General features: G+C 47.9%; 1 protein-coding gene across 1 annotated transcript in view; it reads right to left on the minus strand.

Annotated features, from left to right (window-relative positions):
* The window catches only part of FCRL5 (Fc receptor like 5), a 34,214-nt gene that overhangs the window by 8,171 nt on the left and 10,923 nt on the right, over positions 1-15,120 (minus strand). The window contains exons 3-8 of the mRNA XM_025860599.2: positions 13,859-14,113; positions 11,263-11,526; positions 10,698-10,985; positions 9,091-9,369; positions 6,398-6,676; positions 982-1,260 (exon numbers count right to left, since the gene is read on the minus strand). Of these exons, the coding sequence (XP_025716384.1) occupies positions 982-1,260; positions 6,398-6,676; positions 9,091-9,369; positions 10,698-10,985; positions 11,263-11,526; positions 13,859-14,113 (1,644 nt within the window). The remainder of the gene's footprint in view (positions 1-981; positions 1,261-6,397; positions 6,677-9,090; positions 9,370-10,697; positions 10,986-11,262; positions 11,527-13,858; positions 14,114-15,120) is intronic.

A 15,120-nucleotide genomic window follows, 5' to 3' on the forward strand; every position in this document is an offset into this window, starting at 1 on the left:
GGTGATGACGGTGATGGTGGTGGTGATGGTGGTGGTGATGGTGGTGGTGATGGTGGTGGTTATGGTGGTGGTGATGACGGTGATGGTGGTGGTGATGATGGTGGTGATGGTGGTGGTGATGATGGTGGTGATGATGGTGATGGTGATGGTGATGGTGATGGTGGTGATGGTGATGGTGGTGGTGATAATGGTGATGACCAGAACATTCTTCTCAACTGTCCTTAGCATACTTTTGCTATACCCCAGTTCTACCTAAACAGGAGTCTGGAGGTTTGGCCAGCCAGGAGGGCCATCACAACCGGTTCAGAGCTCACAAGAAGCAGCTTTCCTTTGGATATAATACTTAATGGCAAGAGGTCAGAGTGCAGCATAGAGAGTGGAGGAATTTGGTGGAGGGCTGGCCGATTCCATTCATGCCATCCTGCTTTCACCTCTCTGTGTTTCCTGTGCCACCATTGCTTTAAGAATCACTTTGTAAACAGGATTGGTTGTGTCTCCTGAAAGGCTATGCACGGAGTTAATGTTAAGACAGACTTTTTAATAAAGAAGTTTGAGGCACATTTATATTCCTGGTAATAAAAGAAGCACAAGAGTAGAGGCTTGTGGGGGTCAAAGGGAGAAAAATCCAGACAAGGAATGGCTAAATCTTTTTTTGGAGCAGAGAGACACATACTCAAAATTTAATTTCCCTTTCAGTAATCATACTTATAGATCAGTATATCGTCTATGGTCTAAAAAGCTTTTGCATTTTTAGTGAGGAGTTTTGATCCCATATAGGAAGACTGTGCTGCTTGGACGGTCCAGGTTCCTACAGCCATAACTGCAGGAAGGGACCTGGACTTGCAGATGGGTTTCTGCCGGCAGAAAGTCCCCGGCTGTGCTGTCACACCAGCAGTGGGGGTGTTGGAGCTCCAGTCTGGCCGCCGGGTAGAGAAGGCATGCCAGGCTTGGTTGTGCTGCTTGAGGGTAGGACCAACCCACCTGTGACGCTGAGTGTCAACGATTCGCTGCGCTGGGCCCCCAGGCCATTATCAGCCTCACAGGCATAGTTTCCAGAATGTTCTGCGGTCAGAGAGAGGTTGAAGGACACTCCTCCTCCAGAGGGGGACGAGCTGCTCCACAGGGTGACTTTCTTGTGATAAAACCGGTACAGGATCGGGGGAGAGCCGCTCTGGGCCTCACAGCGAAGCTCCACCATGTCCCCCACCACGGCCCGGGTCCCGGGAGTCCTGAGGGTGAGGACGGGGCAGGACGCTGGGACTGAGGGCAAAAATAGATTAGTTGACATCAGTATCTTTTCACATTTCCTTTATTTTCATTTTTCAGAGATTACTTCTGTAGAGTATTTGTGACACTTTCTAGATCTTTTCTATGTATATGAACACCCATTCACACCAAAACGTAAATAAACATGTAAAAACATACATGCACACACATGCACGGGATCACAATACACATCCTGGTCTACACCCTGGTTTTCCCTTCAGCAGCACATCATGAGCCTCTTTCTACATCATTCTTAAAGGTCTATCTCATCCACCTTTAGAGACCAACTTTATTGAGGTATAATTTGTACATAACAAAATGCAGCTCTTTTAAATTTACAGTTTGATGATTTGGGGTGAATACTGCTCAATTATTTTAACAAGCACAAAGCCTTCCAGTGTATGGATTCACCATAGTGCACTGAAGGAATTCCCCACGACTGGGAATGTCCTTGCTCTCCTCCTGCGGATAATGTCACGGCCAACAGTCCTGCACATCCATCATGGCACGTTTGTGTATGCACTTCTTAGGATAAATTCTTAGAAGTGGAATTTCTGGGATGAGAAATATGAACATTTCAAATAAACATATATTATGCTAGACTGTTCTTCAAAAACTTTGGACCTGTTTGCACTTGCACTAAGGAAATATAAGAATTCCAGTTCCCACACTCTCATCAGTGAGAGTCATAGAAGGTGCAGAAGGTTATTATTTCTTCTCTGTTCCTAATCCTAAATTCTACAGTTGTTTTCTCTGAACAACTCACCCATTGCATCCTATGTGACCCTGCGGTCTACTCGTGGGTGTTTCAGGTGCTGCTGGTGAACTACAATCCATTAATGAGAAGTTACTGCCTGTAAAGGATTCAGACATTATTGACAAAATGGAAAATTTGAAAGCTGTGGTTAATTTTTCAAAATGTATCCAGTCAATTCTATTTTGTTCTCCACCATGAAATAAGAATAATAATCATGAGAGAATTGTTGTTCTTTTATTTCTTCTTCTCCCTTAGACCAACTGAGTTTTCTTTGTTACATTTATTTTTTACATTTTGGGCACTTTCTGTAACCATGATTCTCACAGTTGAGTAGCCTTTGTTTTCATTTCTGAATCAGTGGTTTTCAGCCCTATTTGTACGATAGTCTCACCTAAGGATGTGTTAAAAAATATTGATTCTGAGGCCACATCTGAGAGATTCTAAGTTTAATTGGTCTGGAGAGAGGCTTAGTAATGAGCCTGTTTCAGAGTTCCTAAGTGATTCTCACGGCAGCCACCGCTGAGAGAGATTCAGTGTATACGTTTTATATCTCAGTGAAGTCATTTTGAGTCCTTTGTATCAATTCCTATTTTGGCTGGCTGCATTTTGTCATCAAGTAATTTTTAAAGAAAGTTTAATGGATACTAAGTTCCCTGAGTCCCTGCATGTCTGAGCATGACTTTCGGATTTGGTATAAAATTCTCGGTTCTCTTTCCTCCCTTGAAAGTACAAGTCTGGACATGACTCCTCTCTCTTAGCAATGATTTCTGTGGAAAGTCTAAGACCAGTCTTCTTTCTGAGATGACTGCATTTATTTACTCATTTACTTATTGCCATGATCACACGTGCGCGCGCGCACACACACACACACACACACACACAGACAGATGTTTAACCTCGACATTCAGTAACCTCCTCAGGGTAAGTCTTTCCATCTATGTATTCAAGTTTTCTTCACTTCAGGAACAATTTTTATTACATCTTTGAGTTTCGTTTCTCTCCTCAGTTTGGTTTCCTAACTTAGAGACATTCCACTCAGTGGTCTTCGCTGTCAGACCTCTGTACTGTACATTTTTGTCTTGTTGCCTTTGTATCTGTCTCTCTTTCTACTTCGCATTCTGTATTATTTTCTCAAACCAGTTCTTCATTTTATTAATGGTTTCTAGAAGTATGCATTCTAGCCTTACTGCTTCAAATTTGGATTTCATTTCCAAAATAGCTTTGTAGGTTTTTTTTTTTTTGGTGTTTCTTTTGAGCTCTGCTAGACAATTTTTAAAATCTCTTGTGTTATCTTATCAACTCTTCTTTAACCTGTTTATTCCTTTTTGTAGTTTTTTTTCCTGAAGTCTGTATTTTCTTTAATTGTTTTGAGAATATTTAGAAGAATTTGTAGGATTTTTTGTTTCCTATAGTAATTTTTCTTTTTGAAGATATTATGTGTTATATTTTAAGTTTAAAAGCATCAATGCAAAGACTCCCATATTGTGCTTCGTTTTTGCTCATAACTTATTCTCCAGTGAATGAAGTTGTATTCAGAGTCTTGTATTTGCTTGAGAATGCTGTGTGTGTGTGTGTGTGTGTGTGTGTGTGTGTGTGTGCGCGCCTCTGTATGTGTCCGTGTGTGTATGTGTGTGTGTTTCGGGGACTCAGAGCTGGTGATATAGATCAGAGCACATCCCCACGATATCTCTTTGCCTTTTCTTTGGGGTACGTTCCCTCAAAAGAGTAGATTGCTTTGTCAGAATATCTGCCTGACTCACAGTGAAGCTTCTCACTCAGCTCACAGATAACTTGTTCGCTAACCTAGGGCTTATTAATTTCTGCTCACTTATATAAGCAGATGCAAAGATCAGTTTTCTCTTCCTGCTCTTCTCTTCCTCATTTTACCTCAAAGACTTCTTGTTCATTGAATCGTAAATGCTGACTGAGGACCTATACTGTGCCAGACACCGAATAGGTACAGGGGTGTCGTGGAAACCCCGAGTGATCAGGTTCCATTCTCATGAAGCTTATATCATGGTACAGAGGGAAGCAGACAAGAAACAGGAGATAAAGAGGTTTCAGGTACTGCTAAGTTTGAGAAGAAAATAAAACTTGATAATCGGATGGAGGATGCCTTATGGCTGGGGGCGTTCCTAGATAGATTAAGTTCTGGCTTTGGAATCTGGGTCTCAGAACACTTAAATTTCTTAAATCATCTCTTTACCCCACATTTTATATTGGGGGAATGTCTTCTGCTGGTCATTCTTGATTTCTGTGATCTAAAACAAGGGTTATCAAGGAGCTAGAGATCCTTTAGATCCATATGCTCAAAGGTAAGACCATCTGTACCCAGACTCATGTGTCCCTAAGACCAGCACATCGCCAGTTTGTGCACTCAGCAGGCCCCACCTCCAGCTGCACTCACACTCTGACTACCACCCGCTCCCACAACCCTCAAGGTGCCTCCCCCAGCTCTGCCCTGAGCGATGATGAGGCTCCGTCATGGTGGTGCTCTCTCTTGCTGGGATAGGTAAAGGAGCCCAGCTTGGCAGCATGCACGGTTTTCCCTGGCTCTCTTCTCTGGGGCTTTGACTGGTGCCTCTCACACTCTCCCTCACTTCATTTCTTCCAGAGCTTCACGAATTCCTGGCCTTAGGGTTCCTGTTCCAACTCACAGAACTCTGAGGGTGCGAGGAACACTAATTATTGTCTTATCTAACTTCTAATTTAGGTGAAAACAGCGCGACAAAGAAAGTTTAAACGTTTTGCCCAAATCACGAACCAGTTATGTTCATAGCCAGAGCTAGAATTCAGGTTTTCTGATTCATACTTAGATCCGATGACCCAAGTGTTTTTCAGGTACACGGGCTCTTTCTAGGAAACTGCAGAGTCTGCTGTGCATATAGTTCCCTAAAACGAGTATTTTCTGAAACAGACTTCATTACGTGTCCTGTCGTTTCCATACTTTGTTGGGCTAGAGGTGGGCAGTGCACTGGCTGTGGCCTAGGGCGTAGCTTGGAGGCGAAGCTGCCCCCCCACCCCCCGCTGGACCAGGTGGAGCCACTGCTTTGGCAGCGAGCCACCCAGCATTGGCAGACACGGCAGAAGGTGGAATACAGAGAAAGGCGTCACACCCAGAAGCTGAGCAGTCGATGTTGGGTGTTGCAGAAGCTGTGAGTCAAGAGAAGTCATGGGAGAGAGGGAATGGAGTGGAGGATGCTCAGGAGCTGCAGGGATGGTGTGCAGGGATACGAGGAAAATAGCTGGTGGCCTGCGAGTTGAGCGATGGGAGCTTCTAGCTCGTCGCCTATTGATATAACCTGCTTTTGAGAAGTAAGTTCTATTCTGAGACATCTCTCAGCTCTTCCATGGGTCTGCAAGTGTCGTCTTTCTTTCTTGTTTTTCTCACTCCCTGGATGTCCATACAGGCCCTCCCCCTCTGGGGACACCCCGGGTCTCCGTTTCCTTGTGATGTGGAATGGACCACTCAAGATCTTCTGGTCATACTCCTGCTTCTCATAAAAGCAGACAAACCGATGAACAACTGGACTTCCGCTCTCTAATAAGCAAAGATACCAGTGTAAATAGAAGCAACTTCACTCCAAAGACGACACCGTTTTGGTGGTTACATGAGTCACCATGAGCTGGTACACCCCTGATTTGTATACTTTTCTGAATGTGTGTCACAGTTCAACAAAAGCTTTAAAAACGTAATACAGTAAAATGAAACTTATTTTAATGAATTAGGACAAAGCATCATGGAAACTCCAGAAAGCCATTCCTCCTTTCCTCGTCGACCCTACTGTGAGGGCTTGAACCTCTTCAAGGAGGGAACTCCGGAGAAATTGAGGGCTCGCCTGTGATTTGTCCGTGTGACTGTGCTTGCGGCTACATGAGCGCACGTGTTAGTGGGGAAAGCAGGGGATGCTTCTCTGCACTGGGTTAAAAAAACTTGCCTTGGGGACTGAACCTACAGGGCATGAGAAAATATTCTGAGGGACTGAATTCATCTGGCAAAAGCTGGGGAGTACGCTGAGCTATCTAGGGGTCTGGCTGAGCCAGGGCTGGGTGAGGGCTGAGGCCACAGGGAGCTGGTTCTATGGGAAGGGGCCGCCAGGGGCACCAGCTGTGTGTTGGCGGGGAGGGGGAGGCAGGGACTGGAAGGTACATGCAGACTTCTGAAAGGCTCAGTGTGAGAGACGAGAACTGAGTCACCTTCCCTGAGATCAGCTACAAAGCGCTGAATGCAGAAGCAGAAGAAAGCGAATGAGAACAGAATCCCTGGGTGTGCCTGCTGCCTCGTCACTTACCGTGTGGGGCCTCAGTTTCCTCTTCTGTAAAATAGGGACAAAAGAGTCAGAGATGAGTGACCGGCAGGAATCCAGGGCTTACCTGTGACAAACAGGTTCTTGGTGTCACTGCGCTGGGGGCCGAAACCATTGTCCGCGGTGCAGGAGTAGGTCCCAGAGTGCTCTGCGGTCAGAGTGACACTGAAGGACGCCCCTCCTGCAGAGGTGGCCGAGCTGCTCCCCAGGGGGACATCTCCGTGATAAAACTGGTACAGGATGTGGGGTGAGCCTCTCCGGGCTTGACAGTGAAGTGTCACCCTGTGTCCCTCAACAGCTCGGGCCCCAGGAGTGCTGAGGGTGAGGACAGGGCGAGACACGGGGACTGAGGGAGAGAAACATCAGTCAGCAGGGGCTCCTGCGCATTTCCATCACTGGCCAGTCAGCCCCTGCCCTCCGGGCTGGCCTTTCCCTTTCCCGCCACCCGTGGCCCCTTCTCCCCACCCGCGCGCCTTGTTAGGTGACCTCAGTCCGGTTTCCCAGTGTAAATGACGCTCTCGGGGAAGAAGTTCCTTCTTTTGCGGCTGCCAGACCCCACCCTTACCTGTTCCTTCCTCCTGCCTGTGACCCTGGAAGAGCTGCCCTTCCCCCCCCCCCAAGGAGGGTCCTCCTCCTTCCCCCCAGGAGCCCACCTGCCTCTGTCCAGCGCTGGCTGTACTGGCTTCTTCCCATTTCCATTTAGATGTGTTTCATCCTCTCCAGGTGAGAAAATCAACAAAACAAAACTACCAGAGCTGTGTTTACTCTTCCCCATCATGCCTTTCTCCCGGGTTCTGAGGACAGATTTCTGACAGAAGGGGCTACATTTACTGTCTCCACTTCTTTGCCTCTCACTTATTTTTTGTGTGTGTGCATTGAGACCTGCTTTTTATCCCCACCAATCTATAAAGTTGATTGTCCGTGTTTGTGATTATAATATAATATAACGCTTCCATGCCTGTGCCAGGTGTATGTGTGTTTGTCATATAAAATGGTAAACATAGGCATGCGGACACTTAACTGAATTACCAAACAACCCTGTGGGGCAGGTACTATTATTGACCCTGTCTTAGAGAGGAGGAAGCCGAGGCCTCACGATGTAGGTGGCGAGGCAGCAGGCACGTCCAGAGACTCAGTTCTCGTTTGCATTCTGCTTCTGCTTTCAGCGCTTTGTGGCTGAACTCAGGGGAGGTGACTCAGTTCTCGTCTCTCACCAGCTCTCGGCTCTGTTTTGTCTGAACTGGTCCCTGTCTTCTGCTCAGTCTCTTCCCTTGGTTTCTGTGGGAAACGAGCACATGGCGCCTCCTCTGCCAGCCACAGTCCCGGGCGGGGGCCTTCCCGCTCCGCGCGCCTGGCCTGGGGTCCTGACTGGCCTCTCTTCTGGGGCCTCTGCTCTGCTCCTGGCTGCTCTCCAGACGGGCTTTTCTGCCATCCATCCTCCCCTGCAGCCAGAGTGATCCTCCCAGTGTAAAACTGTTCTTAGACCCCAGAGCTCCCTTTAGGATGAGGCCCAAGTCCTTGGCGTGGGTCTGGGGTGTCCCCAGGTCCTGGTCCTGGACCATTCCCCTCCTTCCCGCAGGCCTTCGACATTTGCCCCTGCCTGGACCACAGCCTCTCCCTGCCCTCCCCCGCTTCCCGTGACACGCCATCCAGCCGTCAGCTCACGCACAGACTCCCCTAGAATCCTCTTACGGCACAGCAGAGATTGGGGTGCCTCTTTACACCCACAGCCTCCAGGTACTCATAGCCCCTGGACTGGTGCTTGCCCTATTGCGGTCCACACCTGCCGCTCGACCTCTGAACTGTGTGCACAGGCCATGCAGGCTAGTCCGAGGCATCCGGAGACAGAGTGCAGTCCGCACGCAGGGCGCGCACTGCCCTTCTTCCTTAGGTGAACAGAGGCGCCGTCACGCAGAACCTTCCGCAGTGGAGGGCGCTCATGGTGATGCCACTGCCCGATGTCCTCGGGCCTCTGGGTGTCAGAGCCTGTTTCTCTGTGTCTTTCATCTGATGCCTCCCACAGGACTCCCGGGTCCATTTCCTTGTAAGACTGGATCCTGGCTTGTCTCCTGCCTAGTTGTGTTTTTTCTATAGACGAGGAACCCAAGTCGGCTCCGGGCCTGAGCCAGGACTAGACTCCGCACCAGTACCAGCCCGCACCCTCCAGTCCCCGCCCCCCAAAACTGTGCCCGGAATTTGTTCTCCGTAGACCGCACAACACTGGGACTCAAGGCTGCATGGAAGACACTTGCCCTTCATAACTTGGACACCCACCTTTGTGGCCTCAGGGTCTGAAGCCCAGTCGGCAGGCAGAGCCATCTCTGCTCCCCGGGCCCCCTGCGCTGCCTCCCCCCTGCCCGCCGGCGCCCACCTGGCCCCACAGCCTTTCAGTCCAGACGTGCCTGGGCGTCTGTGGAGGACCTCGGGTCCTGCTGCCGGCCGTGTGTCTTTCGTGGCTCTGTACCCGCTGTGATCAATATGCAATATTAAAGGGACAAGAAACACCTGTGGGCCCCTGGGGACTTATTTTGTAGTTTCCGAGAACACCGTGCTTCTGAGTATTCACAGGACAAGCGGTGAGAAAGAGGAGAACAGCTGGCTCCTCGGGGGTCGGGGTGGGAGGGAACCAGCAGCGATCCGCAAAGAGGCGGACAGCCGACCCGTGAGCCAGGACATCAGGCGGGGAGGAAGAGGCAGAGGCCCTGGAAGACGGGGGCGCGCTTCCCGACAGGGATGGGGGGCTGACCGCCCCAGGCTCACCGGTGACAGACAGGGACACCGGCTGGCTGCGCTGGACACCCAAGCTGTTCCCTGCGGTGCAGGAGTAGTTCCCAGAGTGCTCTGCAGTCAGAGAGATGTGGAAGGTCACCGTGCCCCCAAAAGTGGCCTTCATCTTCCTGAGAACTACTTCTTCACGAAGGAACTGGTACACGATGGGGTAAGAGCCTCTCTTGGCTCCGCAGGAAAGCGTCAGCAAATCTCCCTCAACAGCTCGGGCCCCAGGAGTGCTGAGGGTGAGGACAGGGCGAGACACGGGGACTGAGGGAGAGAAACATCAGTCAGCAGGGGCTCCTGCGCATTTCCATCACTGGCCAGTCAGCCCCTGCCCTCCGGGCTGGCCTTTCCCTTTCCCGCCACCCGTGGCCCCTTCTCCCCACCTGCGCCCCTTGTTAGGTGACCTCAGTCCGGCTTCCCAGTGTAAATGACGCTCTTGGGGAAGAAGTTCCTTCTTTTGCGGCTGCCAGGCCCCACCCTTAACCTGTTCCTTCCTCCTGCCTGTGACCCTGGAAGAGCTGCCCCTCCCCCCAAGTCAAGAAGGCTTCCTCTGTCCCTGTTTTCCACTTCTCCGCTCACTGGGGCTGGACTCAGGGATCCCTTCACCCTTCTTCCTTCCAGATTCACACACTCTTCCAGGACCCTCTTGTCTGTTCCTACACTCTCCCTGTACCCAGACTGACCCCCTCTGTTTCCAGATAGAGAACGCAGGAAGAAGCTCAGAGACTAGTTGGCAGCCACTCAGCAGGCTGTGTCCAGAGCCAGCCAGGACCTTGATCTGTCTCCTTCCTGAGTCCTGGTCCTAGTGCTGAATCCCATGTCTTCTTGGGAGTGGGCTGGCATTGGCCCTGAGTGCAGGGACGCCTCTGTAGAAGCTGTGACCTCTCACGGCCACGACTGTCCTTATGGCCTTGAGTGCACTGGTGGAGGGAGGGAAGGAGAGAGAGGGAGAGGGAGAGATGCTACAGACACACCGAGTGGTGTGATGGTCCCAGGCTGGATAAAGCATGAGGCCCACAAGAGACAGACACACGTTCAAAGATCTGGGAGCTAGCAGAGACATCAAGATGTGTTATCAGCTGAACTCTATTCCCTGGAATTGCATATGTCGAAGCCCAAACCCCCAGTGTGGCTTATTTGGAGATGGGGTCTTTGAGGGGATCATGAAGGCTAAAGGGGCCCTAATCAGATAAGACTGGAATCCTCGGAGAGGAGGAGGAGACAGAGGAACGAGGCTGGATAAGGACACAGTGGGAAGGTGGCCACCTGCAGGACAGACGGCCTCTCCATAGACACCAATCTGCTGGCACCTTGGTCTTGGACTTGTAGCCCCCAGAACCCTGAGAGAATACAGTTCTGTTGTGTAAGCCATGCAGCCTGTGGTGTTTAGATCAGGCAGCTGAGCAGACGAGTGCAGGCGACTTGGGGAAGAAGCAGGAAGCAGGTGAGGGGGGCGGTGGGTTGGGTAGCAGGAAGAGGACTGGGACCAGGAGTGGCAGGGCCTTTATTCACTGATTGACGGGACAATCGAGGGCTGCTGTGCGGCTCTGCCCAGCTCTTCCCAGCACATCTCAACACCTGCCCACACTTACTCTGCACGGGTATCTGGAATTTCTGGCTCTGTTTGTAGACACCGGGAATGCTTGCCCATGCCTCGCACCAGTAATACGGTGGGTCTTCGCTCCCCATGACGGAGGGGATTGAGATTTTCAGAAAGCTCTTCGAGCCTGACCCCAAGCTCTGGCCATCTCTGAAGAAGCGGAACCAGAGTTGGACGTCTGACTTCTGAGGGGAGAGCTGGGTCTCACACGTCAGGATCACTGGGTTCCCGGGGGTGGCCAAGGAGGGGTTAGCCCTCAGCACGGGACGTGGAAACAAATCTAGAGAGAAGAATCACAACAGGCCCCAGAGCAGTGAGGCCTGGAGCTACTCTGGAGAGAAGCACAGCTCTTCTGCAGTTGCCGTGAGCAGAGCAGGCAAAGAGGGGTGCACTTACGAGCCCAACACTCTTCAGCTCAAAGCACTCTTGCACTTTCTCTGATTCTTGCAGGAATGAGCCCTGGGGTTCGGTGATATCCCAGCCCACCATTCTCTCTCTCAGCCACCTCAGGGAACTTCCTTCCCATGAACCCTTCTCACAAATAATGAAGGGTTTACCTTGGACTTGGATTTTGATTGTGTTTGAAGAAACAGAGCAACAATAGGTCACAGATTCAGTACAGTGATATTCTCCATTATCTTTCAGCCTTGCGTGTTCAATGTGGAAGTTGGAGTTTTCACCAAGGTCCATCAGCACACTGTCATCCTTATACAGGGTCCTGGTCTTCCGGGCTGTGTCTACTTTTTCTACCTTTGCTCGGCACTTCAGAGTCACAGAGTCACCTTCAAACACGGAAGGGGGAGCCTGCAGGATCAGTTTAGCTGCAAGAAATGCAAGGCGGTCATTTGGTCCCCTCCACTGATTCTCCCTTCTTGTCATTAGTATATTGAAAAGATTTTATAGGATAAGGGATGGGGGAAAAAATGCATAAAATAATTACAATTCCTTGGGGAAGAATGAAGGGGAATAAGTCGGAGGGGGAGACGAACCATGAGAGACGATGGACTCTGAAAAACAAACTGAGGGTTCTAGAGGGGAGGGGGGTGGGGGATGGGTTAGCCTGGTGATGGGTATTAAAGAGGGCACGTTCTGCGTGGAGCACTGGGTGTTATGCACAAACAATGAATCATGGAACACTACATCAAAAACTAATGATGTAATGTATGGTTATTAACATAACAATAAAAAATAAAAAAAACTAATGATGTAATGTATGGTGATTAACATAACAATAAAAATTTAAAGAAAAAAATTAAAAAAATAATTACAATTCCTTTTTTTCTGATTTTAAGATGAACACATATGCCCTGAGAAAACTTGGAAAACAGAAGGGTAAATAAAAATCTCTTCTCAGGTGTGCACTTTTCTGGTGCTCTTTTCCATGTGCAAGTTCATGAGAGTCTGTGTGTACTGTGTTCTCTTTATGAAATCGGAGTAGTATATATATATTTGATAACTTGCTCTTTCACTTACTGTGTTATGAACACTTTTCTTTGCCATCAATATCATTAGTGAACCTGACTTCTAATGGCCTCCAAGTTTTCCTTCAATGTGACATGATATAATTTACTTAGTGAGTTTCCTTTTCTTGACCATTCAATTTCCTTCATTTTGGGGGCTGCATATCTATGATTTCAGTAGGCAAATTCTTAGGAGAGGAATTGCCAGTTCAAAGCGGATAAGCATCTTATTTTCTCCCTGTTACTATACTGTTTCCTTGTTCGTGAAAGCAAACAGCATTATAACTGCTTCAAATTCAAAACAGGTGGCTTTAGGGCACAGAAAAAAAGAGAAATGTTTCTTCCTTCTCTCTTGCTTTTTGTATACAGTTGACTCTTGCACAATTGGGGGTGAGGCACGGATCCTCCACGCAGTGGAAAATCAGAGTATAAGTTTTGACTCTCCCAAAACCTAACTACTAATAGCCAGCTGTACTAGAAGACTTACTGATAACATGAACAGTCAACTGACACGTGTTTTGTATGTTCTCTGTATTATAGGCTATAATCTTATAACAAAGTAAACTAGAGGGAAATGTTATTAAGAAATTCATAAGGAAGAGAAAATACATTTATAGCTCTGTCCTGTAAAAAAAAAAAAACTGCATGTAAGTGGATCTGTGCAATTCACACCCATGTTTGCATGGGTCAGCTGTACCTCTATCTGTTTGCCTGTCTACCTAGCTGAAAAATTCTCATGCTGCTTATTACCCCAAGTAAATCTTTTTTTAAAAAAGATTTTATTATTTATCTGAGAGAGAGAGAGCACGAGTAGGGGAGGGGGGGAGCGGCAGAGGGAGAGGGAGAAATAAACTCCCAGCTGAGCAGGGAGTCCAACATTGGGTTCGATCCCAGGACTCTGGGATCATAACCTGAGCTGAAGTCAGATGCTTCACTGACGGAGCCATCCAGGTGCCCTTCCAAGTTAATCTTATAAGGTTAAAGTTATGCATAGATTCAGAAACCATTCAAATAAATTACTTCTCAAATTCCTTTTTACCTAAGTCACAAGCACACCAATGTTTATAGCAGCAATGTCCACAATAGCAAAAATATGGGAAGAGCCCAGATGTCCATGGACAGATGAATGATTAAAGAAGATGTGGTATATAGATACACAATGGAATATTACTCAGCCATCAAAAAATAATGAAATCTTGCCATTTGCAATGATGTGGATGGAACTAGAGGATATTATGCTAAGTGAAATAAGTCAGTGAGAGGAAGACAAATACCATATGATTTCCCTTATATGTGGAAATTAAGAAACAAAACAGATGAACATAGGGGAAGGGAAGAAAAAATAAAATAGAAAATAGAGAGGGAGGCAAACCATAAGAGACATCAGTGTCTCTTTCTCTAGGAAACAAATTGAGGGTTGCTGGGCAGGGAAGGAGTAACTGGGTGATGGGCATTAAAGAGGGCACTTAATATAATGATCACTGGTGTTAAATGCAACTGATGAATCACTAAATTCTACACCTGAAACTAATAATACAGTATATGTTAACTAAATTGAATTTAAATAAAAAATTTAAAAAAATTTCTTTTTACCTGGTCCTATCTATAGAGATTTTGATTCACTAACTATAGGGCAGGTTCTGTGTAACTGTATGGTTCCTAAAGTTTTTATTTCTTTCACTTTTTTTCTCACCTGAAGAAAAAGTCAAGCTCACACCATCACTTAGGGGCGAGCCTTGGGTTTGGCATCTGTACTCTCCAGAATCACGGACCTGGAGGGTGTTTCCTGGGATTTCACGTATTATTTCTCTCCCAAGGTACCACTGGTACCATTTTTTGTTCTCTACTGCAAGGAAGTGAGGTACGTGGCAAGTCAGAGTCACTGCTTCTCCTTTGAAGACGATGGTCCATGGAGGATGGAGGGAAATCACGGGTTTGGGTGCAGATGCTGAGGAAGGAAGAGACAGAGTCTGAGATAGAGAACCCTGTGGTCCCCACCACAGCTGTCTGTGTGGGAGAGACCCAAGGACCAGGCTTTGGAGAATTCCCAAGGAAGCCATCTGGGAAGGTCAGTGATTGCTTAAGGCCAATTGTGGACCGGAGCCCCCAGGGGAGAATGGTTGCTCAGGGATGGCAATGAGCTAAATGATTTCAAGAAGGCAACACCAGCAGGATCCACTGTCAAATGCCAGTGGGAGAAATAGCTAGTTAGTCTGGTGTGGATCCTAAAGAAAGCCATCCCTGCCCCACATGGGATATTGGTTCATCGTGTTCACGAACTCATAAGAACCTCCAAAGGAATTGTGTAAATCACAGGTTTGTACTTTCCTAAAAGGATAAATCATATTTTCTGAAGATTTTGGCACTGAGTAAAGCTTGAGAGATTAACTTTTTTAACACCTTCATTTCATAGATGATTCAGATGCCCAGAACCTCTCATCATAGCTAATTGTGGCAGAGCAAGGAATGGACAAGTCATTTGCTGGAATCCAGAGGTGACCCAGACAAGGAAGAAATCCCAGGTCAGCTGATTCTGGACAAGGAGAGAGGATGTAGATCTTCCTTGCTATTCATGGGCCACTCTCTGACCCAGGAGAATGGCAATAAGAGTCAGAACTAAGAACATGTGTGATACAGATAATACATCTTTTCCCCCGATCTCTTCTTTTTTGCATTTCTTCCTTTAAAGGCCCCAATTTTTGTATGTTTTTCCATTCTCCACACATTTCCTGGAGGATTTTACTTCTAAAACTATAGAGGATGTAATATTCCTGCTGATATCTTCACCGTGTGATGTTACCAGATAAGTATTTCTGGCTTGCTGATTGGAGAAAACCCTGTCCCAAGTCCTGCGTGTTTGCCATGGAGTTGAAGATATCCTGCCTGGTCAAGTGGGGTCCATTGGTGATAGAGGTAAGTGCAGGGCCTACCAAAGGCCAGGAGCTGCTTGTGCAT

This window comes from Callorhinus ursinus, unplaced genomic scaffold (genome assembly GCF_003265705.2).
Source record: "Callorhinus ursinus isolate GAN/ISIS: 27379988/994484 unplaced genomic scaffold, GSC_fseal_2.0 scaffold88, whole genome shotgun sequence".
NCBI lineage: Eukaryota > Metazoa > Chordata > Mammalia > Carnivora > Otariidae > Callorhinus > Callorhinus ursinus.